Source organism: Boleophthalmus pectinirostris, unplaced genomic scaffold (assembly GCF_026225935.1).
Source record: "Boleophthalmus pectinirostris isolate CB_2022bp ecotype Guang Dong unplaced genomic scaffold, ASM2622593v1 HiC_scaffold_4, whole genome shotgun sequence".
NCBI lineage: Eukaryota > Metazoa > Chordata > Actinopteri > Gobiiformes > Gobiidae > Boleophthalmus > Boleophthalmus pectinirostris.
In genome coordinates, this window is record NW_026571353.1 from 13,194,310 (window position 1) to 13,220,374 (window position 26,065).

General features: G+C 38.1%; 2 protein-coding genes across 7 annotated transcripts in view; both read right to left on the minus strand.

Moving 5' to 3' along the window:
• Positions 1 to 4,458: 4,458 nt before the first annotated feature.
• txnrd2.2 (thioredoxin reductase 2, tandem duplicate 2) lies at positions 4,459 to 19,547 on the minus strand. Its single transcript, XM_020928248.2, has 17 exons — positions 19,452 to 19,547; positions 19,113 to 19,178; positions 18,980 to 19,036; positions 18,748 to 18,892; positions 18,511 to 18,585; positions 18,312 to 18,390; positions 18,103 to 18,165; positions 17,933 to 18,003; positions 15,620 to 15,639; positions 15,423 to 15,514; positions 15,170 to 15,344; positions 10,480 to 10,616; positions 8,448 to 8,543; positions 7,972 to 8,064; positions 6,872 to 6,943; positions 6,584 to 6,681; positions 4,459 to 6,502 (listed from the first exon to the last, which is right to left on the minus strand). Exons 1-17 carry the CDS (start codon positions 19,525 to 19,527, stop codon positions 6,379 to 6,381), a joined length of 1,539 nt encoding a protein of 512 aa, XP_020783907.1. The 5' UTR covers positions 19,528 to 19,547; the 3' UTR covers positions 4,459 to 6,378.
• A 373-nt stretch (positions 19,548 to 19,920) lies between these two features.
• arvcfb (ARVCF delta catenin family member b) overlaps positions 19,921 to 26,065 on the minus strand; it is a 266,391-nt gene continuing 260,246 nt past the window's right edge. For 5 of the 6 annotated variants that reach the window (XM_055161604.1, XM_055161603.1, XM_055161598.1 and 2 more), the window contains 2 exons: positions 25,195 to 25,307; positions 19,921 to 22,392 (listed from right to left, as the gene is read on the minus strand). In XM_055161604.1, the coding sequence (XP_055017579.1) occupies positions 25,206 to 25,307 (102 nt within the window). In that variant the 3' untranslated portion in view covers positions 19,921 to 22,392; positions 25,195 to 25,205. The remainder of the gene's footprint in view (positions 22,393 to 25,194; positions 25,308 to 26,065) is intronic. The other variant, XM_055161602.1, reaches the window with a different exon arrangement.

Consider the following 26,065-nt stretch of genomic DNA (forward strand, 5'->3'; position numbering starts at 1 on the left):
GGCAGGAGATGTGGCATACAGTCTGCAGGCACCGCTCATCAAGAGACCTCTCATAATGTAAAAGAACTGTGTGTGAGGCAAGAAGATCAGAGCAACCAGGTCAAGGAGAGGAGGTCAGTGAATCAACTTGAAAAATGACATGACGCTGTTCCAGCAAAGAGATGAAAGAAGACCAAACAGCATAGACTTTTATGTATTTTTGATTTTTTATTTACGATACAGTATTAATCCTTCTTGAAGTAGCACATAATCTGCTTTTCACAGAAATAGAAAGTTAAAATAATCCTTCAGAAGGTAGATATTTTGGAAACAAGCAGGTGGAGATGTCCAGGGCCAATGAGGGAATGCAAGGCCGCTCAGAAAAAGGGCCCATGTTTTTAGAACTTTTCTTTTTGTCTATTTTTTTAGTTAAAAAGCTACATACTGATACTTTAAATAAAATATTGCAATGACAGGCAGACAATATAATTTATTATGATAATATTACAATATTGCAGTAAATTAACACAATGTTCTTACAGTAAATAGTTAAGAGAAAATCTTCTATTTTGACCTTTTCTTCTATAACCACAGTAATCAGAATCAAAATAGATTTTATTGCTTCAGTGGTATGGTGCAACATAAAACAATGATGTAAGGGAAAGAAGGGAAGAAACTGTTGTTGTGGTGAGGGGTTCTCCGAATGGACTGTAGAGTCCTGCCCGAGGGGAGAGGCCCATGCTAAATTGTAAGCATCACAATCCCATTATATCACTTGTAGGCTACAATCTATGATTTGATATGTAATGTACTGTATAAATGTATCTTTCAATATTTGTGAACTGTAGTGAAAATATATTATATAAATGGAATTGAAATGACATTATATTTTACTTCTTTGACTATATAACAAAAACTTTTGCCATACTTTCCCTATAAAGAAAATCTATTAGCAGATATGACTTCTGGGAGTAATGTTTGGGTGCTGGTTTCAAGTTTAAATCACCAGGGGCTACATGTTTTTCTTAGACTATTTTTCAGGTGTTAATGAAGAGATCTCAGAGAGGGTGAGGAGTGACTGGCCAGCCTGCTACATTTAAGGAGTAGAACAAAACAATGATTCAGTACTCAGCGGAAAGCGAGAAAGCAGATGCACAGTCCCTATCTGGTATTAAGACATCCTCCCTGAATGAATGGAGGAGGGAGGCACATTCAAGTCTAAAGTTAATATTGTTATCAGCTCTTCTTCAAGCTCATGTGAATGTGAGGCCGTTTCTCATGGTTAGGTTAACACACAGCAAGCTGTTATCTGACCTCTAGTGTTACTCCCAAAAGCATATAGAGGAATAAATGCCACTCAAATGTTCATCAACTGCTGGGATACAACAGTCATCTCTAAATAAATAAATCCTCACAGTTTATATTTTTTCATTTAGAATGATAAAAAATAAAAGTGTATTTTAACTGCACAACTCAAAGGTTAAACATGCGCCCATTTATATATTACATAAACAGATTTGTGGCAGGTACATTAATCAGGCAATTTCCTACAATACCGTAATCCTCTGTGTCCTAAATAAAGTAATGATAAAGACAGACTAAAAATGTCTTGTGTCTGGATACACAAACTCTAGACGAGTTATTTGAGACACATGCCTCTACTTTGAGCAAACTCCTCCGTGTACAGTAATGAGCGGTCTTCATTCTGCTGCTGTACGGGCCCATTCGTCATATGGGATGACATTAAGGCCAAAGGTGACGCGGTGAAGACTAATTACTGAGCTGGTTATATATACATGCTGTATGTTTGTCTGTGACAGTAACACTCCTGTTTTTAGAAATGTCTGATCAAGTTTGCTTTGGAAACACAAAACTGAGGTAAAAGAGTTTTAAATTAGGGAAAAAAAATTGTTCAGTCCCATATGGCTTCTAATAGCAATAGTACATACAAGCATAGTTAGTACATACATTAGGGCTAAAGTTGCATGACACACCCATTCATGCACATTCCCACCTGCCCCCACTCACATGCAAAACATACCACGCAAGCCATCTTTCATCATATCACTGACCAACAAATAAACACGCGCTGGCATAACTGTGCGCTCCACAGGCTAAGCTTACAATACACCCAGCATGCAATGTTAGGGGCTCAAGTCTGCACCAACACACAGAGGTTTTATAGGCCAAACAGGAAAGACACAATCAATCAAAGAGGTACCGACAGCACCCGCTGGGTGAGCCATGTGCTCCACATAACATGTCCATCTCTGCGTCAGCACTCTGAGTGGGGTTTCACCAAGACATATTCACTGGGACATCAGCGAGATTCTCAGTCTGTCAAATCCGAACGGGTCTTAAAGTTAAAATATCAAACCTATAGCTGAATAGCAATTCTAAAATAAAGTCGATCTCCTCTTTGTTGCTGTTTGAGGTTCTGTACGGTTATAGATATGCTCTTTGTAAGACAAGACTCTTTTCTAAACACATTAGCAATGATTTTTTACAGAATGTAAATTCTTGCTTCTCAACCCAAACAGTTTAATCATATTCTGCATTGTGAAAAAAACTGAGCAGTAGGATTGATGGGAACACATTAAGCCTTCAAATCAACATTACATTCCCTTGAGGCCATTAGAAAACTCATTCTATCCAAGCCTTCTCCTAAACATAGCACAGATCAAACACTCTCTATAGGCAGGAATTACATCAGGCTGCAATATAGGCCTATAAATACAGCGATAATATAATGTGTTTTGGTGATGACATGCAAATGAGGTAATCAGATTAAATCAAATTAACCAATGTTCAACCGTGTAATTATTCTAAGGCTTATCATGTTGTCACCTCCTATTGAACACAGTACAACAGAGGTTTTGACCTGTATTTTTGACAAGTGCACAAAATGCCAACAATATCTCTTTGAGCCTGATTATATAGTCCAAGTCTATAAATCTCTATAAGCAGCTTCCAGGAGTAATAAGATGGCTTCCTGTGTGGCATAAAACCTGCCCAGATGATTTAAGAGCTGAGGTTTCCAGTTGTGATAACTCGTTTAGAGAAAGGAGGAGAGTCTAACCACGAATAATAAAGTTTTAGCACACCTCTTGCCTTTAAACCCAGACCATGATGTGCAGCTTAAATCTGTGGTCAGTCTAGATAAGCCAAAAGCTACCAATGCTCCATCACAGCGTGTAGATAAGGTCACCAGCAGCCATGTGTATTGAGTTTGGGTCTTTCCTGGGGGTATCCTGTCCTTATCAGGAGTCAGATAAGAACATTTCACAGACCCTCACCTCTGCTCGGCAACTAACGGGAGTCTCCTTCTTAAATGAGTTGCCAACTGTTCCACCAGGCTGCTTGTCCATGGAATGAAAAGGGTGTAGCTTTTAGAAAAGAAAATGCACACTTTGTAACAATTATCAATAATCCTTGAAATTCCTGTAGGGAGTTTTGATTACAATCCCATTTCAGGTTTTCTGTGGCCTTGCTTTGGAGCTTGTTGTTCGGGCAGAACAATAAAGTATCCATTTCACATTTCTGAGCTCACTATTACTCACTAGTTACATATTCTGAGCTGACTGACTTGAACTTGGGAGGCCAGACATAGTTGAGAGTGTCAGAATCCAGCAGACCATCTTTTATACTCACATGGGCTTATAGGTTTCGAGTGGTCTTTTCCTACATGAGCCGTCCCTACTCTTTGCATCTCATAGGGGCCCTGAAGGCATCTCAGGGTGACAGCTCTTGAGCCTCAAACTGGCAGTACAACAGAGCAGTCATAATTGGCCCCTATTCATTTCTTAGGGATAATCCTCACCCAGGTTTAGCCTTTTTGTTAGTAGCGTCAGCTTTTTGAATGTTTATACAAGACTTGTATCGGTTTCTCCTCCTCCAGAAGCTTTCACCCCGGTGCAGAGCTGTGTGTTTTAGGTTGTGCTCCCTCAGCATGGCTCAGGACCTGATGTGACAAAGGCCTGTGAATGTCTGACTCACAGACGACTGTCAATGTTCAATGGGCTGGATTAAGTCGAAGCGTCGATTCGAGCGCACCCTGACATGTTGACATGTTCCACTAAGTGCATTTCAAGGTGGATTTAGCCAGTTTGCTCCATTGTGAAGGACATAGGAGACACCATTGCTAAAAGGAGGTGGGTATTTGTGTATTGGGGAGGGCAGTGTCTGGGTTAGGCCTGACACGGTCATCTCTAAGGGTGAGTGCGGCTGGTGTGGATCCTGAGGAGGTTCAGGGGTTTCGGAGAGCCCTGTCCTTAACCAAACAAACACACTGGAATTTGTGTCATTGTTGGTGCACAAGGCTGAGTGACAGGGCTGCTCCTGTCAGCACAGACAAGTCAGGGTCAACATGTGACCTCTTATGACACCACTCACACCAAAGATGAGCTGTTAGATTACACAGACAAATCCTAAGAACTGTGTGTTATCTAAAGTATGTAATAAAACACAGTGCACAGATAATAAGTGAACATAAATAATTTAATCCAAAACATTGTTTCATTATAGTTTGTACACTTACATGAAATACATAACTTATGTAAAATATTCTCTATATACAATAGTGAAGTTGTTAGCCAGTGGACATCAGGCCTGCACTCCCCAGGTATGGGCTTTAGTGCAGGTCATCATAAACTGGCCAAAAGGATAGATGACCCTGACCACCAGTGGGAATCAGCTTAGACACACTAGTAAAGAACTCCAGAGTCCAGAGTGTCAACAACAAAAGGAAAAAATATATTAAATGCTTAATTTGTCAACTAAAAAAATGACAATTTCTTCTTCCAAATGTACACAATGTGTTTAAAATAACAGAGTAGCTGAGCGAAAGCTGAAAGGAAATGGAGGGTTTAAAGCAAACAGACATTGCAGTTACACCAATGGGCTGAATGACTTCCCTCATGTTGCTGTGGGCCAGTCTGGGGTCTCTGAAGTGGCTCGTTAAGCACAGGAACACGGACTCAATTACAGCGGGCAAACATGGCTGCACTGGTTGGCTCTGTCCATCCCACCCTCCATAACACAGTCAACTGGGATGTGCCCCTGTATGCGCTGCATGTGAGCCCTTCATGCTTCGAGTGATAGAGTCAAGCTGTTCCCGCTGAGAGGAGGTCAGGGTCCTTCAGTCAGCACCTCGGCCTCAGCACAGCACACAGGAATCCCCCCACCCTACCTCCCCGCGTCCCTCCCCAGCGCCAAAACTCAAAAACTTCACTCCGTTCCAAATAAACCTGCAAGTTGGTTCATTCTCTCTCTCCATCTCCTGGCACTCTGTCACTCCCCTCATCAAACCCATTAATCAGACTGGACAGATTAGACTTCAAATAAAAATAAACGACTCCCACAAGCCACTCCGGTCCACCAATTTTTGTGGAAACCCACGTATTGACAGCTCTAATGCTCCTCTACCGAGAAAACCGACAATTGGTTGAAGATGTTCAGAATAGGCGAGTGTTTGGCCAAACTAACTGCCACTGTTCCAGTTTTATTGATGTAAACAAATCATCTTATCTTGGAGTGTGTTGACTCTTTAAGGCCAGTCCTCTATCCATATAAACATACAGCAGATAGCCTTATCAGTTTGGCTCAGAGAAAGCCTTCGCCTGTCAAGCAAAAAGTGCATATCTTTAAAGGGATTAAAGGATTAAATGTGCAACATCCATAGAGCTGAATGTTATATTCAGGACGCCTGTGCAGAGAAGACTGTACTAAGAATTGGAGGGCAATAGTGCCATCTTTGGGTAGAAGTGAGTAGTGTATCTAAAGTTGATTTCAGCTGTCAGTGGTTTAGGATTGCAGTCTCCTCTTGCTGTCAGCTGCATTGTGTGGTGCCCTGGTTAGGAGCAGTGCATGTTGGGAAAAAAAGAGCTCTGTGGTTAGCTGGACTCATAGTGGACCTAAACAGTGTGGGGTTCCCTGAGTTGCTGGCCTGGCTGACTGACAGCAGCCCGCTGACTGTTTGTGTGTGTCCATGGGAAATGGGGCGGTGTCGCTGTGCCGAAGGCCCTCGGGCCATCCATCAGTGTCATGGGGGTGTGGAGGTGAGGGGGTGTATGGTATGTGTCACCTCCAAGACTAATGGACAGGAAGTACAGCCAGAGAAACAACAATATTTGCAGAATATTCAGAGAAAAGTTTGGGTTCGGACTACGTTACCTCTGTGATTTCAACAAACCCTTAAACATGGTCTGTATCCTGATCGATGAGCCTGTTTATTTTTAGACCCTCTTTTTTGGACCAAATATGCATAGCTTGCATGTTAGAAGGATAAGCAGTCATTTTTCCATAATGTTCTATTGATACATGGTCATTTGTATGGAGGTATTTCAGAAGGAGAGGGAGAGAGAGGATCCCTGTGTGCTTACGGACCAAGGGGACTTAACCTCAGCAGCCTGTGACTGTAGCATCCAGCCCTGAGCGCTTTGTGATATGAGCCTTTGTCACCTCTTCAGCACAAGTAGGATGGATGCCAACTGTATTCAAGAGGTCAGAGTACATAGCACCACATCTGGTTTAAAAACAAACAAAAAAAAAGTATATTACTTACATAAGCTCTAAATCAGTTACATACAACACTGATGCCACTTACTGGAAGCCCAGAGCGAAGCCTTGTGTAACTTCTCCTGCATTTGGTCCTGTAAAGTGCAAACCCAAAATCTTCTGGTTCTCACCACGCTCACATACAACCTGACAAAAAGGAATAAAACAGTTAAGACACAAGACATAATGTAGCAAACTCCCAACATTTTAGACACACAATTCACAGGCTGCTAGATATGCAAAACCATATTAATTTCAGCCTCTTCTAATTTTACTCTGAAATGTACACATGAATGTCTGCAATATAATGTTAAAATAATTTACATAATAAACATACCTTCAGATAACACTGGCTGGCATCACGCTCTGCAATAGTGAATTCCAAAGGCTTGTAGAAAGCATGATAGACCTAGACAGAGCAGAGCACATATCAAAAGCAAAATATTTCAGTTATCACTTCATATATGCATAGACTTTTTTTTGTTTTGCAGAAATCTATAATGGTTGCTATAATTTTATTTCAATGTTTAAAGTTCTGCATGTTTTTATATTGTGTTGATTTTACTGTGAAGCACTTTGGTTACCTTGAGTGCTGTAAAAGTCTCTATAAATAAAGATTGCATTTGGTTCATGTAAGCAAAATTGTCAAGCCAAGTTAAGAGTCTACCACTGGCTACAAAAACACAATGTAGCTACAAAGTATGTAAAAACCTGGGATGAAATCTAGAGCATGTTTTTAGTTCCCGATAGTGACAGGTTTGGAACATTTTACAGGAGATGCGAGTAAGTTTGCATTATCCGACAGCCAGCGTGCCGACACAAGTTACCGGGGCCGTGCAGCTGTTAGAGGCCGGGGTTTGCTGTGTCCTCTCTGATCTAAGCGCGCCTGTCATCGCCCCATACACACCTCCATCAGGCCTCCTGCTCACCTGTCACTCATAGCAGGAGCCCCACCTCGCAGCTCCAAAACCGTTTATCAGCTCCGTGTGCAGGTGCTGGTGAGTGTTTGTGTACGTGTGTTCATGTACACAGGCATGTTACATATGTGGCTCTAAATATGTGTGGAGGGGTTTAAAAAAATGTATGGTTTATAGGAGATGAACGTTTTCTTTTAAAGTAGCAGCCTGGTGCAGCCTCTGGCACAAAGGATTATATTCATGTTCAAAAGACACATAATCAGTAATTAAAATATAATGTATAAATTGTGTCTCATGCACTGGGAAAGCACTTTAGAAATGGGGTGGGAGGGGGCTGTTTTTAAAGACTGTATTGACACAATATTTTAAATTATTTATTGTTTTATTTATGCTGCTGATAACCTGGACAGGAGTACAGTGTTTCATTTATTTATTTTTAATAGTGAAATGACCAAATAAATTCTGATTCTGTTTCTGTAATAATGGGGTAAATATAGCATTTATGGTGTAATTAACTTACCTCTATGCCATCTTTTCCATATCTTTTTTCAGCATCCTCTTCAGACAAACCCACACAGCCATACTCAAGAGGAGTAAAGACTGCTGTTGGAACCTGGAAGTCAATGAGAAAACCTATTATTCATATGTTTCAGACAATTCCTTCCTGATTTAAAGGACTCTGTGCAGATATTTCCCCACTCAGAAAATATAATAGTAAATTTTAATTGCTTAATTGCTATGACCACTGATGATGGTTAAATTTACAAATTTTTTGGGTGTGGTAAAAAAGGTTGATCTTTGTAGCTCATTTTAATGAATATCAGGAATTTCAATCCCATATAGGTCTGAACATTTTCAGTAAAACACATAGTTAAAAAAAAAGTAATTTAGTATTTCTATAATATGATAATATAACTGAATATTTTGTATATTCAGTAAATGTACATCCTAAATGACTATAATTAAAGAAACTTAAGGGCTATGAGTCATTCTTACATTGTCATAGTTCATGAGCTGAGCACTCTGGCCAGCCAGTCTGCGAGCGAGGAGTCGTCCTGCATTAATGGCCGTAGGAGTCAATTCTGGCCGACCCTAAAAAACACAAAATTACCAGTAAAACGTCATTAGTTGACCGAAACATGTAAATGAAGGTAGGCATTTTATTTTATTATTATTATTATATATATATTTTTAATCTTTGCTTAAGATCCACCTGTTAAAACATAAAGACATAGTAATAATCATTTCACTTCATATTGAACTTTTCAAGGCACACTGCACATTTTTTACTAAAAGTTGCCTCAAAAAGTAATAGAGAAAAACATATACATCTTAAAAGAATATCTTTCAAAAATACTATTTAGTTGAGGATGCCTGATAGTTACACACAGACATTACTGCACATTTCAGGAAACGGTACAGCTGCAGGCCAATACTAAAGGGATGACTTAGACCTGTTAAATCACCAGCTTCACATCCTGTTGTTCCAAACATATCTGCACGTATGTCGATCGAAGCCGCCATATTCACCTTAAGTGTTTACACTCCAGACAGCATGCGTCACTGTAATGCATTTCTTGGCGGCGTGTACTTGTTTAAATACAACAAACGCGAGAATGACAACAATGCTTTGGACGAATTGATGGAGAGATCTATCCTCCGCCTCAGGAAAAGAAACTTCCCGCTGCAGTGGAAGGTTGACAGACAGATTGGGGTGAAGTAGGACTCATCAAAGCGGCTGTCAGTCTGAGAGCGGTGTGTGCATGCAGTGCTCTGAGTGCGTGTGCAGGTGAGTATTTAGCACATTGTGGGGACTAAAACCTGTGTATACGCTCATGGGGACCTGAGTCTGTTATGGAGTTAGAAATCCAGTCCCTATAGTGTAAATCGGTAAGTATTAACTACAAAACAACTGCAAATGTTGTTTTTTTTTATTACTGCTTTAACATCATGGCCAGGGGACTATAGATGAGAAATAGCCTTTTATACCTCATGTTTAACTGTGTTAACTTTTAATGTGTTTTATGAAATTGCACTTTCCCCTTCAAAATAAATTAACAACATGATTTACAGTTTTAGATTTGCATGCAAACACTATATTATGTTTTTCAACGGTAATATTTAGGTTCTATAAAAATATGTAAAATAATATATACAGAAAGAATAATTTACCATGTAAATTTTTTATATATTATTTAATTGTATTTTTTTTAAGTTATATTTTTTTGTTTTTGCTTGGTTCTTGTGCAAATTCTTCAAAATTTACAAATCTTGAGTTTGTGAGTTGTCAAGTGATGTTATGTGATTTTAGATCATATTTTTGTTTGTTTTCTTTTTATGTGTTTAAAAATGTGTTTGAGAAAGTCCAATGTGCATACCTTTAATGTACATAAAATGATTGAATGAAAGTGCACTTGTCAAGGTTAAATAAAGATATTGACTGCCAAAAAATAGATGTGTATTAATAGGGCTTATGTTAAAGGTTAGGCGAGTAGTGACTGAATGAAAGTCAATGTAATGTCCCCAAACAGCATGGAAACCCAACATTTGAGTGTGTGTGTGTGTGCATGCGCGTGTGTGTGTCAGGCAGGAAGAAAGCACACAGCTGGTTGTGTTGAAAAAACAGCGGTATAAAACATACAGCAGGAAAAACTAGTATTAACACAGCCCTTGTACTGTCAATGCCAAAGGTCAGATCAAAATGGAGGATGTATCTTTAGTATACAGATAAAATTATTATTTTGCACATTTACTACTTATATTTTATGAATATACAATGAGTTCTTTTCACTTTTAGGATTGCCACATCAAAATACTCTTTTTTGGCCCAAACATAAAGAACTTAATTTTGCAGTATATTTCTTTTTCCAATACACTTTGCTCACATACATTTTGAAACTATACCAACTGACAAACCTTGATTTGACTAAAAACAATATGTGTTATATGTGGTTACATCATTTAAAAAAGTTGGCTTTTATTAAGGTCCCTAGAATAATTACAGGGTAAAGTAAGCTATTAATCTTACCTCACCAATATCACCAAAAGCATAGATGTTTGGCACCGAGGTGGATTCGTCAGCTCCCACAATGATTTTCCCAGTCTCCTTGTTGAGTTGCACGCCAAGCTTGTCAAGACCTAGTACTTTAGTCTCTGGAGCTCTACCTGGGGAAAAATAATCACAACATAATGTTACAATTCAAAAATGATTAATGGGAGACAAAATCTGTAAATAGTCCCCACATTGTTACATATTGCTGTTTGTGCCAACATCTTTAATGAGCAAATAACAAAGCATAAATGATCTATACAAAATGAACAGATATAGAAATGGGAGTAAAACATTTCATACAGTACTATAATAATAACAACACACTGCAACGATATAGAAAGATATTCCTATCGAATGTGCACTAGGAATTCATAAGACCAAATTTTAGTCGTAAGAAAACGATAATAATGAAAAGAGAAATTCATGATTAATGACCTAATGACAAAAGAGCAAAATCCTTTTAATCACATTATTTGATAAATCACCTCTCCTCTAACAGATGACTAGTTTTATTAAATTAAACTGAAGAATACAATAACATCTTAAAAAGTAATGAGACATAAATAGCCAGAAATGGGCACTCAGAAGAATCAATTGAATTACTTATTTTGTCTTTGCAATTAATGTTTTTAGAGCTTACAATTATATTGTGAGTTGTGCTCTGTATAATCACAATTATTGCTTAACCAGTTAATCTCATCATTCCTCTTGGTGAATGGTTCAGTACAACAATTGTCTAATGAAGCAAGTTCATCTTTATTTTTTATTTAAATTTGACGCCAAGGAGATATATTATTATTGCAAACCAAAGTTCCGAGACAAAAGCGTCTAGCAGGAAAACAGGTCAGCCTTATAACTGACCAGCTGGGACAAGACTTCCCATCACTCCCAGGGGACAGACTGAGGTGCTATTTGTAACACTTCATGGGGGGGGGGCAGCTGATGGATGCTTTTCGACGGCGCACAGACCGCTCTCTGCCCCCCTCCCGCTTTGGCACCCCTCACAACCTGCCTGGGTAACATAATAAACAGCGGGCCCTGAGGTACCCATGTAGATGCTATCGGACAGCAAAAATAACAAACCCGCAAGACCCTTTTTCCTGGCTGGAGCCGTGCCCCCCTCCGTGACTCGGACCGGGGGGCTACAGGGACTGGCCTAATACTCAACTGCATGGGTGGCTGAAGGATATGGAGAGCACACTGGAGAAGACATAGTCCCAAAAGTGTGACTTGTAAATATTTTCTTGTCTTCTGTAACATTAGAACAGTCTGCCATACGTGACATATTTCTGTTACTGTGCCTGGTTGAGCTGGAGTAGTGCTGAAAACTAACTACACAAAGGGATAATACTATGAGTGTTTATTTGAAAGTTTTTATATATTAAATATTAACAATATGTGTTCACCAGTGGTATATTGGTTTAAGTCATTGCACATACTTGGTTGTTACCACCTCAGTATCGTGGGCTCAACTCCCAGCCATGATCATTTACTGAATGTTTTCATTTCACGCTACAGCTGTCATGTTCAATAACATCACTGTGCCAGAAAATCTTTAATAAAAAAATTGTAATAGTATAGGGGCCTTTTTAATGAATCAGATCAAATAGTATCAAATATGAATCCAAAAACATTCTTTCTACTCCTAGTATTTATTTTCATAGTAAAATTAGCTGTGGCCTATATAAGAGCATATCAGTCGAATCTCCCGGTTGAGTGTAGCCAGTCTGTTTCTATGCGCAGAGGCGGTCACTGCTGCAGCCACAGCTCCATTGTAAGAGGAGGACACAGGGAGCGCGCCTGATAAGACAAACAGTTAAACACTATCGGTTGTGACATTAGAAGGAAGTGCCAGGCCAACTAGTCAAAACAACCCTTTGCAAGTTGAAATGAAGCCGGACACTTATCTGATCAATCAAATGAGCAAATACAAAAGAGTAACATGAAAGAGTAATTGGAAGGAACATAGCACAAAGACCGCCAAGACATGACTAAGTTAAAGACAAAACGGGAGTGTATTTTTTTTTGAAGAATTTTTATATTGTAATGTTTTTTAAGCCACAGCGCATTATTTGTGCCAGTCCAAAAATCCAGAAAAAAGTAGAGATGTATCCTGCTGGAGATCAGACATAAAACCCATTACAAATGAATACACGCATCATGACCTACAAGGCAGACAGTGATTTGTTGCAGGTGAATGACAGGTAAAGAAGAGAGCCCTTTTTACAGTACAACAACCAAATAAGTTGAATCCAGATTTTTAAGTCATTGTGATTTATACAGCATACACTGACAAATATATACATTATTTTTATGAAGTAGAGTTTCAGTCTAAACATAAAGACCCTACACATTAATGGTTGAGGTCCAGAAGGAAACAGACAAATGCACCAGTGTCTTTATTCAGACAGGAAGAATGTAATGTTGTTCTTCCTGGTGAGTCTCTGTCACACCTGGTCAAAGGAGTGGCCCTGGGTGCAGGAAGGGCCAGGGGAAAGGATGTATCCAACACTGATACAGCCCCAGAGCCCTGCGGCTTTAATAACTCCACAGAGGTTTGGAGCACTCTGACCTCCAGTGAGAGGTCCTGTTAGGGGAAGTGGCCTTGTGCTCAGAACTGCTGCAGCAGACATCAAAGAGCAGGAGCCAGGATTCAAGAGGCTCTCACTGAACAGTCTGGGAATACAGGGTATCATGGGCATACGGGTCACAGCATTGTTGTCTGTGCCTTTTCCCCTCTCGCTGTCTTTTTACAGATATTTATTTGGAAGACATTTTACACAATTAGCACAACATGAATTGATTGCCTTTATGCTACTCTTGAAAAGCTTCTGAAAGTACATTATATGAAATGATTATTTATTCACTCCACATATACATTCTCTTTGAGATGAATAGAGGAAGCGTGGCTGCCAAACTACACCTACCTCCCTCAGACCACCACCAATGTATTTTTCTAAATTGAAAAATGTTGAAAAACATATAAACAAAGCACTGTTTAGGGAATTTTAAATCTTCCGTAACCAACTTGTTGGTGTAATTTTGAGGCTTTGTTTCTAAAAACCATCTGGTGCCTCAATCACAGATTGCAGTTTTACACCTTACACTCATTTTAGAGGATTTGAACAGCTGTGCTTTTCCTGTAGGACATCATCTTGTTGCCTATGCAACAGATGTCAATGAAACATTCATTTTATTGGATGTTATGAAATCAAATTTGAGTTTTCATATGTACGTGGAACTTTCTATTTTTACCAGATTAATATCATTAATCAAATTGTATAAAACAGCTCTCTCATTAATGGTTTAGTTTTGATGCAGTTACAGAGTATGCACACAGTGACACTTTCTTACTGGCTTTTTTATTCTGAGGGAAACACTGGCCACAGCAAATCACTTATTGTTCAGACAGTATTTTTATTTAATATACTCATGCCAAATTAACATTTAACATGCCAAATAAAGATATATGAGAGTATCTCTGCCATTTTATTAAATGAAGATGTGCACCCTTTAACAATTTTAATAATTGTTACTGTTTTGGGTATAGCAGTCGCTTGAGGACGTGCACTATTCAACACTTGAAAAAATGAAATTTCATGTATTTGATGTAAAAACCCTCTCTTCTTAATTTCTTCGGGCTATATAATAAATAACACTAAATCATGCCTGTTGGCAAGAGTTTCTGTTAACAATGACATCACAGCTCCATGTCACTGTAGCACCTGCTCCTAACAGTGGATGAACGCACCCTATGCCTCTCACGCTGACAAGAGCAGCACAGTCACGACAGGGAAGAGCCAACATCACATGAGCTACAGGGTCACTCACATCCTTGTCCCTGTCACACGCAAAGGGGCACAAAACGCCTGCCATACTACACAATGGGAGAACTGCACGAGTGAAGCCCTGGTAAAGATAGTGCACTCAGACCCAAGTGTAGTGCTGGCAGTGACAGATACAGGGGTGGTTTCCTGAAGGGCTGGCATGATCAGGAAGGCCCCAAAGAAAAGAGAGGGAACAGAGAAAAATGTGGTGACCCTGTGTGTGGGTGCATCCTGCCCCTCTGCACGGCTACAGCCACAAAATAAGGTTTAGGTGATTAACACTTCCCCTGGCCATTCCCATCACTCTATATCACTTTGTTTTTCTCTTGATTCATCTGCTTTATGCTGACACTGTATTCACATTGTATTCAGGGCAGGACGGAAATGTCTTAACAGATTTATTATTATTTTTTAAGGCTTTTTAAAAACACATTCAGGGAAGAATGGAAATTAAGGTCAAAACAATAATTAGTTGCGAGGTAAAGGCAAGCTGTTCACTAATATGATCAGTGGTAAACTTACAAGAACACAAAGTAGCTGGAATTACCACAAGATGACCTATATTAGTGTTTTGGTTGAACATGGATGAATGCTAAGAAAAGTCAGATTAGTCTAATGTATGATACAAAATTTTTATGTTAATTTATCATGAGAAAACTACTAGATAACCATTCCTCTAGTATGTGACAAGCTTTATGAAATCTATCATTTTCTGCAATAAACAATTAGGTAAAAAAGCACTTTATATTTAGGTTTACTATAGTACTTTATCATATAAAATGTTATTTTCATAGTTCATATAATGTCTTGTGACCATAAAAAGATTTTTATAAACTCACCAACTGCCCAGAGCACAGTGTCGTAGGTGTCTTTATGTTCACTACTTGTCCCTGTGTCCATCCACGTCACTTGTAAGACTCCAGATGGGAGTTTGTCTATTCTTCTGGGGACACACTTCCATGCAAACTTAGTCCCATAGGCCTCCATGTAGTCAGTCACGAGACCTGACATTTGCTACATGAAACAAATATACTGATAATTACTATTAATTCAAAAGTTCATTACAGACAGAACATTGTCCCTCATCTATACCTGATCAAAGCCCCGAAGAGCAATGCTGCGGACCATTATAGTGGTGTCCAAGCCAATACCTGTGAGGAACCCTGCACACTCCAAACCCACATCTGACAAATACAATGTTAAGAAAGATATTAACAGTATCTGCTATAAAATACATGTATAATGACAAATTGTGACAAATTCTTCAAAGAAAAACAAATGAAGGATACAGCTCGCTCCAACCACAAGTCTGAAAAAATGAAAAGAACACATTTTATCAGACAAAATACAGTAAGACTGTATCAAAATTCAATGCAGATAGTCATACTCAAAAGATATCAAAACATATGTAATGCTGACTTTGTGATCAGTTGCAAGTGATGATGAACTAAACTTCAAGACAACAGTGTAAAAAAGCGGTAAAAAACTTGGGTTCATTTTGAGTTCTCAGTGCATATATGTGTGTGGTCCAAGTAAATCACATTTCAAATCCAGTCCTTGGACTTGTGTAGATGTGGAGAGCTAATTGCTAGCATTTAGGCTAATCCCTAAAGATGGGGTGTGTCGTGTTCAGGCTCCAGTCCACACATCAGGCTGCTGAGTGAGAACTGCCACGCACAGGTGAGGCCCCCTTTCCCTTGTTTTAGCGCCCTCCTCCACTGTCTGCACATCCTCCTATTGCCCATACTAACAGTAACCACTAAAAGCCCCTGTACCCACATCACCAGTGTGTGGGGCACTCAGACACTCAGCACGTATTGTAGAGTGTTTTAAAAGAGATTAGGCAAAGAGCTGCTACGACAGTCTAGACTCACAACCAACAAATGTCTCCTTTCATTAACTCTTATGATTTGAGATGGTGTTGATAGAATTTTAAACCAATATTCAATAAGGCAAAGTAATGTAACATATTGCTATCAACTGATCTTATACAAATGTGTAAAAAAAAAAATCCAGTGCTGTTATGCTTTGATTTTCTTCAAATGAAATGCTGTAACATAAACCAATTTCCTGTCCTCAAGTCTGAGTGGAACACTGTAGACAGACTGTCACGTTACATTAGCAGAAATATTACTGAGCCAAAAAAGCTACAAGTACTTTGACCATTATTCCGATACCGTAACTAAAAGTAATTTTGCTTGCAGTGACACATTTCAGAAGTATCCTCAAAACAAAGAGAAACACACAGCGGGTTTGGCCTGGCAGAAGGGTAGTATGTATTATGAACTCTGGCCAAAGTTTTGCTGTACAAAAGCTGCTATCCAATATCAGCCGCTGCTGTTGACCTTGGCCGGCTGCAAACAGGACCTGCCACTGATAGGGACCCTTGCGTGACTGTTCGCAGTGTGGGTGGTATGAACAGAAATATGAAATGTTACAGAAAACATTGGTTGGGATTTTAAAATACTATTTTTGTTTCAGTCAGCATCAAAGGAGTGCAGACACATATGTAGTGCATATAGGATGAAAATGAGCAGTTCTGCAAAGCCGTCACTTTGTTGTGTGCACGCTCCAGGGTCCATTAGATGTCTGTCACTCACCTGTCCCATCAAACTACCTGTCGACATCACCTGCACCCTAACAACAAACCCATCTGCAAGGAATATCTTTACAGAGGGAGCTAAGGCTAGTGCTAACCTACAGCAGACAACAACATCAGCCTGCAGGCAGAGGGGACATAAGAGACTGTCCTGCTTCAAAGGACTTCCTAAAGTCAAGTGCTCTCCTGAAGTGGATAATTCTGCTTCCTATACAAGAGTGTGCTGTTGAGTCAGTGAGAGGTACAGTGGTAATTGTCAAGGACTGGAACAGTGAGTGCACAACTGTAAATACTACAGAACCTACAGGTGCAGCAAATGACTTTCTACTGCCACCAAGTGTTCACAAGAGGAACAAAATCTTGAAGAAGGGTTGGGCTGAAAGTTCAATAATATAATTCATTCAAGTTTCAAGTCATTATTGTGTGCAGTGTAGCTTGGAGCCAATGTGTAACCAAAATTACAGTTTAAAAATTCATATGGTCAGACAGTAATAATTTCCTCTATTGCTCTATATCTATAAATTCCCACACCAACATGTATGGCAAAGACAAATTAGGTTTCAAAGAAAACTCTAACTTTACAATAACTATTTCCGCAGTTCTGTCATCATTTAGCAAACAAGCACATCAGGTCAGGTACACCACCATCACTAGTCACCGTCTGCTGCCAGTGCCAAGAGGAAATGTCAGGGAAGGACCAATTAACCAGGTGATGACAAGAGCTAAATGGCTGGATTAAAGGCCTTGCTCTGCAAAGGTGAGGATGCACGCCGCTAATCTGAATCACGAGGCGCGGACAGGCTGACAGGAAGAGAGTTAAACAAACTACATGTCCCTGATGAAAGATTACAGTGCGTGACAGAGGGATGTGACATACAAGCTACAGATTGCACTAAGACTGTAGATGCAAACATTCACATCACAGCTAAAAACACCTACCACTGTCTGCTTCTTTGACCAAAATGTCTGAAAGGTAATTATAGGGGGATATAGATGTGCTTACGTTTTGCCTGGTGACTTGTTCAACCAAAATATGTCATCACTGGTGATGCCATGTTCTATTGCCCCAGGAATCTGTGTGACAATTAATAAAACAGCAAAAAATATTTGAAACCTTTGCTACAATATGCACATTACAAATCTACTTGTTCTTGAGTTTGGAACAATACTTACATTAGTGGGGTACTTAGGACGACCTCCTGTGGCAATTACAATGTTTTTAGCTGTCAGCATTGTCTATGAAACCAAGGGAAATATAGAAAATTATATGAAGAGCTGAAATTATAGACATGTTAAAAGCAAAAAAGACTATATAAGATTAGTATTAACTTAAACAATAAAGAAAATTAAATATATTGAATTGTTTGGTGAAATCTGCTTACCTCTTTGCCTGCTTTAGTAATTCCTTTAACTGTATGGTCATCCAAAAGGCTTCCTTTCATGTTCAGATATTTCACTTTCCTATAAAATATTTAAATTGCTATTTTTTATCACCCAAGAAATGAATGCTGAAGACAATTCAACGCAACAGCATTTTTAATTGATTCAATTGTTGTAAAACAGCAGAATGATTATACTTACTTTTCATTAAGCTGCACTCGGTGACCCCAGTTTAGAGACTTAACATAGTTTTGCACAGCCCCAGCCATTGTATTCCTGAAAACAGAATGACAACAGAAAAGAAGTTCCACATGAAATATCAAACTTTTACCATGCAACCATACAAAAATAACACCACTAGATGGTGCTGTTGAGACATAATTATACCCGCTCTCTCTGGACGTTAAGAATACTTCAAAGATAAATTAAAAAATGTACCAGTCATGGGAGAGTGCTTCTGGGATTTGCCAGCCAAATTTTTTGGCATCTTTGACAGCAGTGCCAAGCAGAGCCGCTTGGTGCATGAGTTTCTTGGGGATGCAGCCCACATTGACACATGTACCACCAAGACCCCATTTAGTACCTGTGTAGAAAGTGTTCAACACTGTTAAAAATGTGTATGCTGGCTAGACTATAACTGTACTATAGGAAATATAGGCATTATTTTTACCAGTAGGTGAAGGCTCCACATAATCCAGCACTGCCACTTTCAGCCCCAACTGAGCCGCTACAATGAATATGATTTGGTCAGAAACTGTAAAATAGTTTTAAAAAGACACCCATGTTTCATGCTGTTGCCTGACCTTCTTTGGAACAGGCGAGTCCTCCAGATCCTCCACCAATAACTACGAGGTCATAGTCATATTTACCTATAGAAACAATCAAACTTCAATACAGGCGTTTGTCATTGACAATTAAAATAACAAACCTATAGACACACTGATATATCTTCCATTTTAGAAGAATTTGCTTTAAAATTACCTATACTGGTTTCTGCAGGTGTATACAATAGATAAAACACTAGTTACATCACTCAGTTCAATTTCAATGTCGCTAAACCGAAGCTGATTTTCACAGTAAAAAATAATAACCAAGTAGCTATAACTGATATAATTCCTTCTGAGACATTCTTCATTTCTTACCGGTAAAGGTTCTTGATAAAACCTTAAAATAAGTGATTGTTTTCCACCGGTGCCTGCCTCTACTCAAGGCAGCCATATTGTTATGGTGAAAGGACCCAAGACGGACAGATGTGCCGCCCCAGTAAACGCCTGAATACAAATAAAACATTTAACATTTAGTTTTATTTGATTGGATTTGATTTGATTTTTTCGGGTACAGGCTACATCCGAATGCAAAAAGCCTGAATATTTGAAATATATGTATGGGCAATTTCATTACTGAACAGCATTAAACACTAAATAAACTGAGTTAAAAATAATCATCCTGCCTCCAAAACAATTTGCCAAATGCAATGAATCAAGTATCAAGTATCAAAATCGCATTAGTCTATCTATAAAATAAAATAAGCTTGAAATAAATTGCACAGACACTCAAGATTTTCTTTCCAGGCATGATTTATTGAAAACACACCAAATTTATACTCTACAAACCAGTATTTTTCCATTATGTTTAACAAGCGTAATATTTGCCTCTGGGTATTAGTAAAATTAACATAATACATTCTGTCACTGTGACATGGCCTCAACTCTCTACCGAACAATTTTTACTCTTCTAGGAAATCAAAACCAGTTTTTGAATGACTATCTTTTAAAATCTTTATCATACAATGTTATACAAGGCAGAAATTAGCCACCAACAGTCTAAACTACTTGGAGGGATGGGATAGGTGCGCCATTGGGATAACATGGGGATTATTTTAAAGGAATTTCTTGATCTGACAGATGATCAGAAGAGGATACATATTAGGGTAAGAGCATTGACAGCTGAAAGGGAGGAATAACATTATATAAAACACATTTATTTTGATCTACCATGGAAAAGGTTAAGGCACGTGATAGGTACAAACACATCTGCTACTGAGTTGTACAGTAATTTTGACAATGTTGATTCAGAAATATCTACACAGGTAGGTTGGTTTGATTCACTGTGTGTCCTTCATGTTTTCTCAGATTTTGTCGATGTACCATGTAGAGTGAATCCTTTGGTTGTGTCGTTGCTAACTGCATTTAGCAACTGTAATGATTTAACAAAATTCTTACCAAGGGACAGCACAGACTTTTGAGGACACATAAGAGAGGGGATACTTGGATTATAAATAGTATTCTTTTAAAACTCTGAAATTAAAACTGTATACATTTTTTGTTTACTGACTTTTACCACGACGCACATCTTTGTAAACACTGTAAAATATGCAAGCTCCACAAAGTCACAAATAAAATGAAAATTCAGACTTTGATGCAGGCACATGCCGTTTGCCTATAAAAATGTTGCATGAGTGATTGAAACCGATTTGCCCTTATCTCATAGTTTGCAATTTTATAAAATTAAGAGATCCAAAATGGCTGCCTTCTTTAATTCCCAATACTATCCTCCTTTAGCTCTTTGTAAAAATATATATACTATGGCGGTTTCCTCTGTACAGTGTCTTTAAATTGGCCTCATATACCATCTGACTCCTTTTAGCACACTAATGAGTTAATATCCAAATGACACCACGAAAACTGGCACTTGGAAAGAATATAATATAAACATTTGTACAATTGTTTTTTTGTCATGCTCACAACAGAAACAACCCCTCTTAAAGATGCACTGGTGAAGAATTCAAAATGATGGAGCAATAAGCTATGAAAACATTTAACAACAATGCCATTTTGTCCATCCAACTTCCAATCTTCTCATGTCCTCTTTGCTGTCATGGTTGAAGAAGCATAAAATTACAACACACTGGCTTATGAAAAACACATATAAACTTTTTCTTTTTTGACAATACAAAATATAAATAGTTGACACACATTTCTGGTTATTTGCTTGATGAGACTGTATCAAATGAGATGTGCTTTCCAAACAATGTATTATTAATATACAACTAAGTGTTTTGAATTTTTTTGTACTTAAATTTTGTATATTTGTTCTCAATATACATCTCTATAAAACCATCAAATAAGAAAAAACAACATATTTTTTTAAGAACAATCCATTTCCAGGGGAGATCAATGCCGAACCACTCTTGTCATAATCATAATCAAATGCCTTATATCGTCTTACAATACAATTCATACATACAAACCATGTTAAAACTTGCAGTTTCTCAGTAAGGAAATGAACTTGCTGCTTGCTTGGCTTATAGTCCAACTAAGCAGTTTATCTTCATTTAGAATTTTTAGATTTCATTTGTAAATTTTTGACCAAATTAAAATAACTTTTTGTCCCTTCCTTCTCTGCAACCTAGTCTACACTGATACATGTCTCTTTGACATTTAAGCAGCTTTTTCAAAACACAGTGAACCAAACAGATTTTAAATTATTGATACTAAAATTGTGGAAATGCACGTCTCCACTTTGCTATGGCTCGGTTTTACCATCTTTATCTCTTATTCAAATGTCCATCTAAAACCTCCAAACATTCATTGGCTTTCCCACATGCTCAAATTCTTGGCTTCAAAACAAATACAAAAGCTCAAGATCTGGAACAACTTTCTATTTTCATTTCATTCTTCTTACCAACATAATATTTTCTTTCTTATCCATCTCTTTGCACCTTCAAAGTTTATCGCATTTCAGAACCGGCCTCAGTCCATTTGTTTGTAATGGTAGCTCTCCATAAGAGTCAACACTGTAAAAAAAAAAAAAATCACATGATGTCCAGTCCAGTGGGAATGTAGATATGAGAAAAGTAGTTGAAATTGTGGTCCTTTTTTCGTATTTTTTATTTTCCTCAAAAGCAGGAAAATGCTGGCTGCTGCTGGGTAGTCGCAGTTGTGATTTTTATTTATTTTTTGTTATTTATTTCTTTATTTCTTTTTCTGTACAAAGTCTAACTCCATGTGGCTTCTTGTGAAATGGCAGTGGTGATATGAGATCTTCCTCCAGACCGAACTCACGCTTGGTTTTATGTTAAGCCTGGAGCAAAAGAAAAGAAAACCATATTAGAAAAGTTCAGTTTAAATTTGACAAAGTTGTAGTCCAAATCTCTCTCTCTTAAAACAATTATACATGGTTAAGATATACCAAAAGGGATAGTATTTTGTTGTCAATTATAGTAACAGTATCTTTGTACACTGCCAGCTCAGTCCTTGTTACCTTGGCCCACGTCCTCTGATATAATGACATATAATACTCCCTACATCAGAAGCATACTACATACTTCTGTACTACTACTTCAACCTCATGCCTCTTCTTTTTCTTGGGCTACTGCAAATTATTCATAATAAAAGCCAAACATGTCATGTTCTTTCAATATCACTCCAAAAATAAATACATATTTTTAAAGATTTTAAAACTCTATATGAAGTTTTAGTTTGCACCCACTATTGGGAACTATCTTGTATGATTCATCTTGGTTCTGCACACCTGTGAATCAATTTGATAATGCTTACAAGTGCAAAAATTGTCTCTATGATTGGATGCAGAATACAAATTTAGATTTGGACTACAAACTGACAAGTCAATCAAATGAATAAACAAATTCAAAACAAGGCATCGGTCATTACACATGGAAATGAGAGACAGCCAGACAGATGCACTAAGCAATGTCACATATCCTTACCTGTTGTCTCGTTTCAGTAATTACCCGCTATAAATGATACTTCTAACTATACCTCAGGGAACTCTGCAGAGGTAATGCACTTCTACAATGGCATGAATGAAGATGAAGCTCTAAATCACGACAAAGATAAAGAGGCGATGATGACAAGGGTGAGAGAGGCACAAGGAGTTATGGCGACAGCTGAAGCACACCCAGAAGAGTCTGTGGGAATGCCATAGTTAGGGCTATTAGTGATACATCCCATAAGGAAAATGTTTGAATGCTTTCATGCACCAAAAGAAGGGTTGTTCAAAAGGTGTGTTAATGGGATAATAGTCTATAGTCTTATATACTATAACCAACTCAACTATTACCACTACTGATAGTATATTATATAGTATCTACTATTTAGATACCCATTTTGTGTATTCATATAGAACTATTACTATTTTTTTAAACTATTATGATCTACAGTGTGGTGTTAAATTTAAAGGTTTACCAAGTAACTTTTTCAGGTGAAGGATCCACCATATGCTTACATATTACACCTTTAAGTCTGTTTTATACTTTTTATAATATTCATTAGTTATGTTTTTTTTTTTTTTTTTTTTTTTTGTAGATTTCTATTCCTGCTCTTAAATTGTGCTCTACACTGTAAAACTGGAATTTCCACATTGTTGGACAAATAACGATTCTCTCTCTTATCTAAATAAAACCTTGGCACCAATGCCAAACATTGTAAAACCTAGAATAATAAACTCAAGGCAACATTTTAAAACAATATTATACAATCACTGTATATTTGCATGGGTTTACATTCAGCTCTTGATGTATATTGCCAACTTATGAGAGGACATACATTATTTATCATCTCGTTCTGACCCAGGGAAAGTAACGTGAGCTGGAATAGATGTTATATGTGACTCTGCATGCATATATTTGTCTTTGCTGCTACTGCTTTTCACTGGGAAATAACTCAGTCCCTGGAGGATCCTCTTTGGAGTGCACTAGAACGATTCCCCTTCATCATTTACCACCAATTTCTGCAAAGTCTGTCAAGGGGAGGCAGTGACTGGGGCTTGGCATACATTTCAATCAGGCGGAGCTGCGGCATCGTGAGTTGAAAACAAATGTCATTGTTGATTTCAGTGTGATAGGTCTACATAGGAAATATATCTGCATAGCTTTTATAGTACTTTTGACAACTTGGTGGCATTTGACTTTAAAATACAGCACCAATGTAGCTGCAATCTTGAAGCTCTATCAATTTTAGAAGTGCAGATTAGAAACTGTAGTCATGGAAACAGTTTTTTTTTTTTTTTTACACTTACAGATGAAGTTTTTGAAGACTTTCTTATTCTCCAATGGACATTATGAGCCCTATAAGAAGTCTATATTACATCAGATTTAATGAACGTAGGGCTGGCCGATTTGGCAAAAAATAAATACATAAAATAAATCTATTCAAATTATTTACAAGCAATTTCCTGAAAAAACACAGACTTTCAATTGTTGCTTTTTAATACAATTGACAATTTCACATGATTGAAGTTCATTTTTTAAAATCTGTCACATTAATTATAATGTCTACCTAAACCAAATATGCATGTGTGTAATTGTGAACTGGTAAATGTGGATATGTAAATAAAAAAATGCAATTTAAACTCTTTAAAGGTGCATTGTGTAACTTTTTGGTTGTGGGTCCATCGCCTGCTTGTTTTCTTAGGATATATCACTGCTCTGCCTGGAATGTTCCACAATATGACATTAAACAGCTCTACTTTACATTTATTCAGTTAAAGGTGAATTTATAGCTCAAAAATACCTAGAAAAACTGATGTTTTAACTGTGAATGGGATTGCTTCTCCACAGTTCTGACCTGTAACTTAGTCTGGTTTGGTCTCCATGAAGAAGAAAGGTTCAATACATACTGTGAAGCATTCTAGTCAAAGTAGTAAGATCTTCATGGAGAAAAGCATTTCACTGATCCTCTGTCTGAAAAGTTACACAATACACCTTTAAAATAACCTTGGTAGCTTTTGGTAAGGATACATTTTTGGGGAGACAGACACTGACTGATCTGGGTGAAGTGACACAAGCAGACAGGGTGACCAAACAAACAACAAACTAAAGTGATGTTAAACTGAATCGATTTGGGTGCCATTTTCTTGACCTACCGGGCATGCACTTAGACCCAGGAGTCTACAGGCTGTGGCTTAACGTCGCAAGCGTCCACCAGACTGACTGCGGGCCTGTTACTCCTGATATAGTGCTTCCTATTTGTGTCATTCTGAGGCAAGCGTTATCAACAGAGTCCACAAAAAACAGCAAAACAAAAGGGGAGAAAAGTCATTACATTTGACATTCTTTTCAGACATGCACCTAGGATCAAAGAAGAAGAAGTGTTTGGGAAAACTTGGAGTCACGCCATAGTGATTATAGAGACATGCAAAAGAAAGACGGTGAGAGAGAGAGAGAGAGAGAGAGAGAGGGGGGGAGGGAGAGAAAGATAGAGCAGATTTAAGCAGATTTAAACCAAGTGGCATTCAAAGCACACTGAACACCTCCGGCAAGTACAGATGGCAGAGTTGGTAACGCTAGGAGGCCTGTGCTCTCCAAAGACCACAGCAAACTGTTCACTCTGATTGTTCCTGGCAGGCTTTACTGGCTGGAGAAAACTTTCTGCTTCAAATAAATATATCTACAGCTTCAAAGTGTCACAGTATCTCTGATTGTGTTTTGCCATTTGGAGAACTGCGGAATTAAGCCCTTTGCTTCTGACCAAAGTGAAAAGAAGTGATCAGGGGATTGAGAATCTCCAGAAGAAGCCATGTGATAATGTTGTTACCTCCGCAAAAACATACATCGAGTTGTGCTTTGCGTCATTGTGTCATGTCACATTTTGAGTAACTAATTATTAATAATAAAATAATTATATTAGTCTGTCTACATCTCCAAAGCTCAAAATGCTCAGTTCCACCTTATGATGTCATGTAGTGGTAATTTTTAAGTTAAAAGCTACCTATTACATTTTGTTTAGTAGAGACT

Coding starts and splice junctions, on each gene's coding strand:
- txnrd2.2 (XM_020928248.2), bottom strand. CDS start 19,527: ATGGCTGCCTTGAGTAGAGGCAGGCACCGGTGGAAAACAATCACTTAT. Junction 15,640..17,932: donor AACAAGTCACCAGGCAAAAC/GTAAGCACATCT, acceptor TCATTTTTTCAG/ACTTGTGGTTGGAGCGAGCT. Junction 8,544..10,479: donor CTTTTGGTGATATTGGTGAG/GTAAGATTAATA, acceptor TGTGTTTTTTAG/GGTCGGCCAGAATTGACTCC.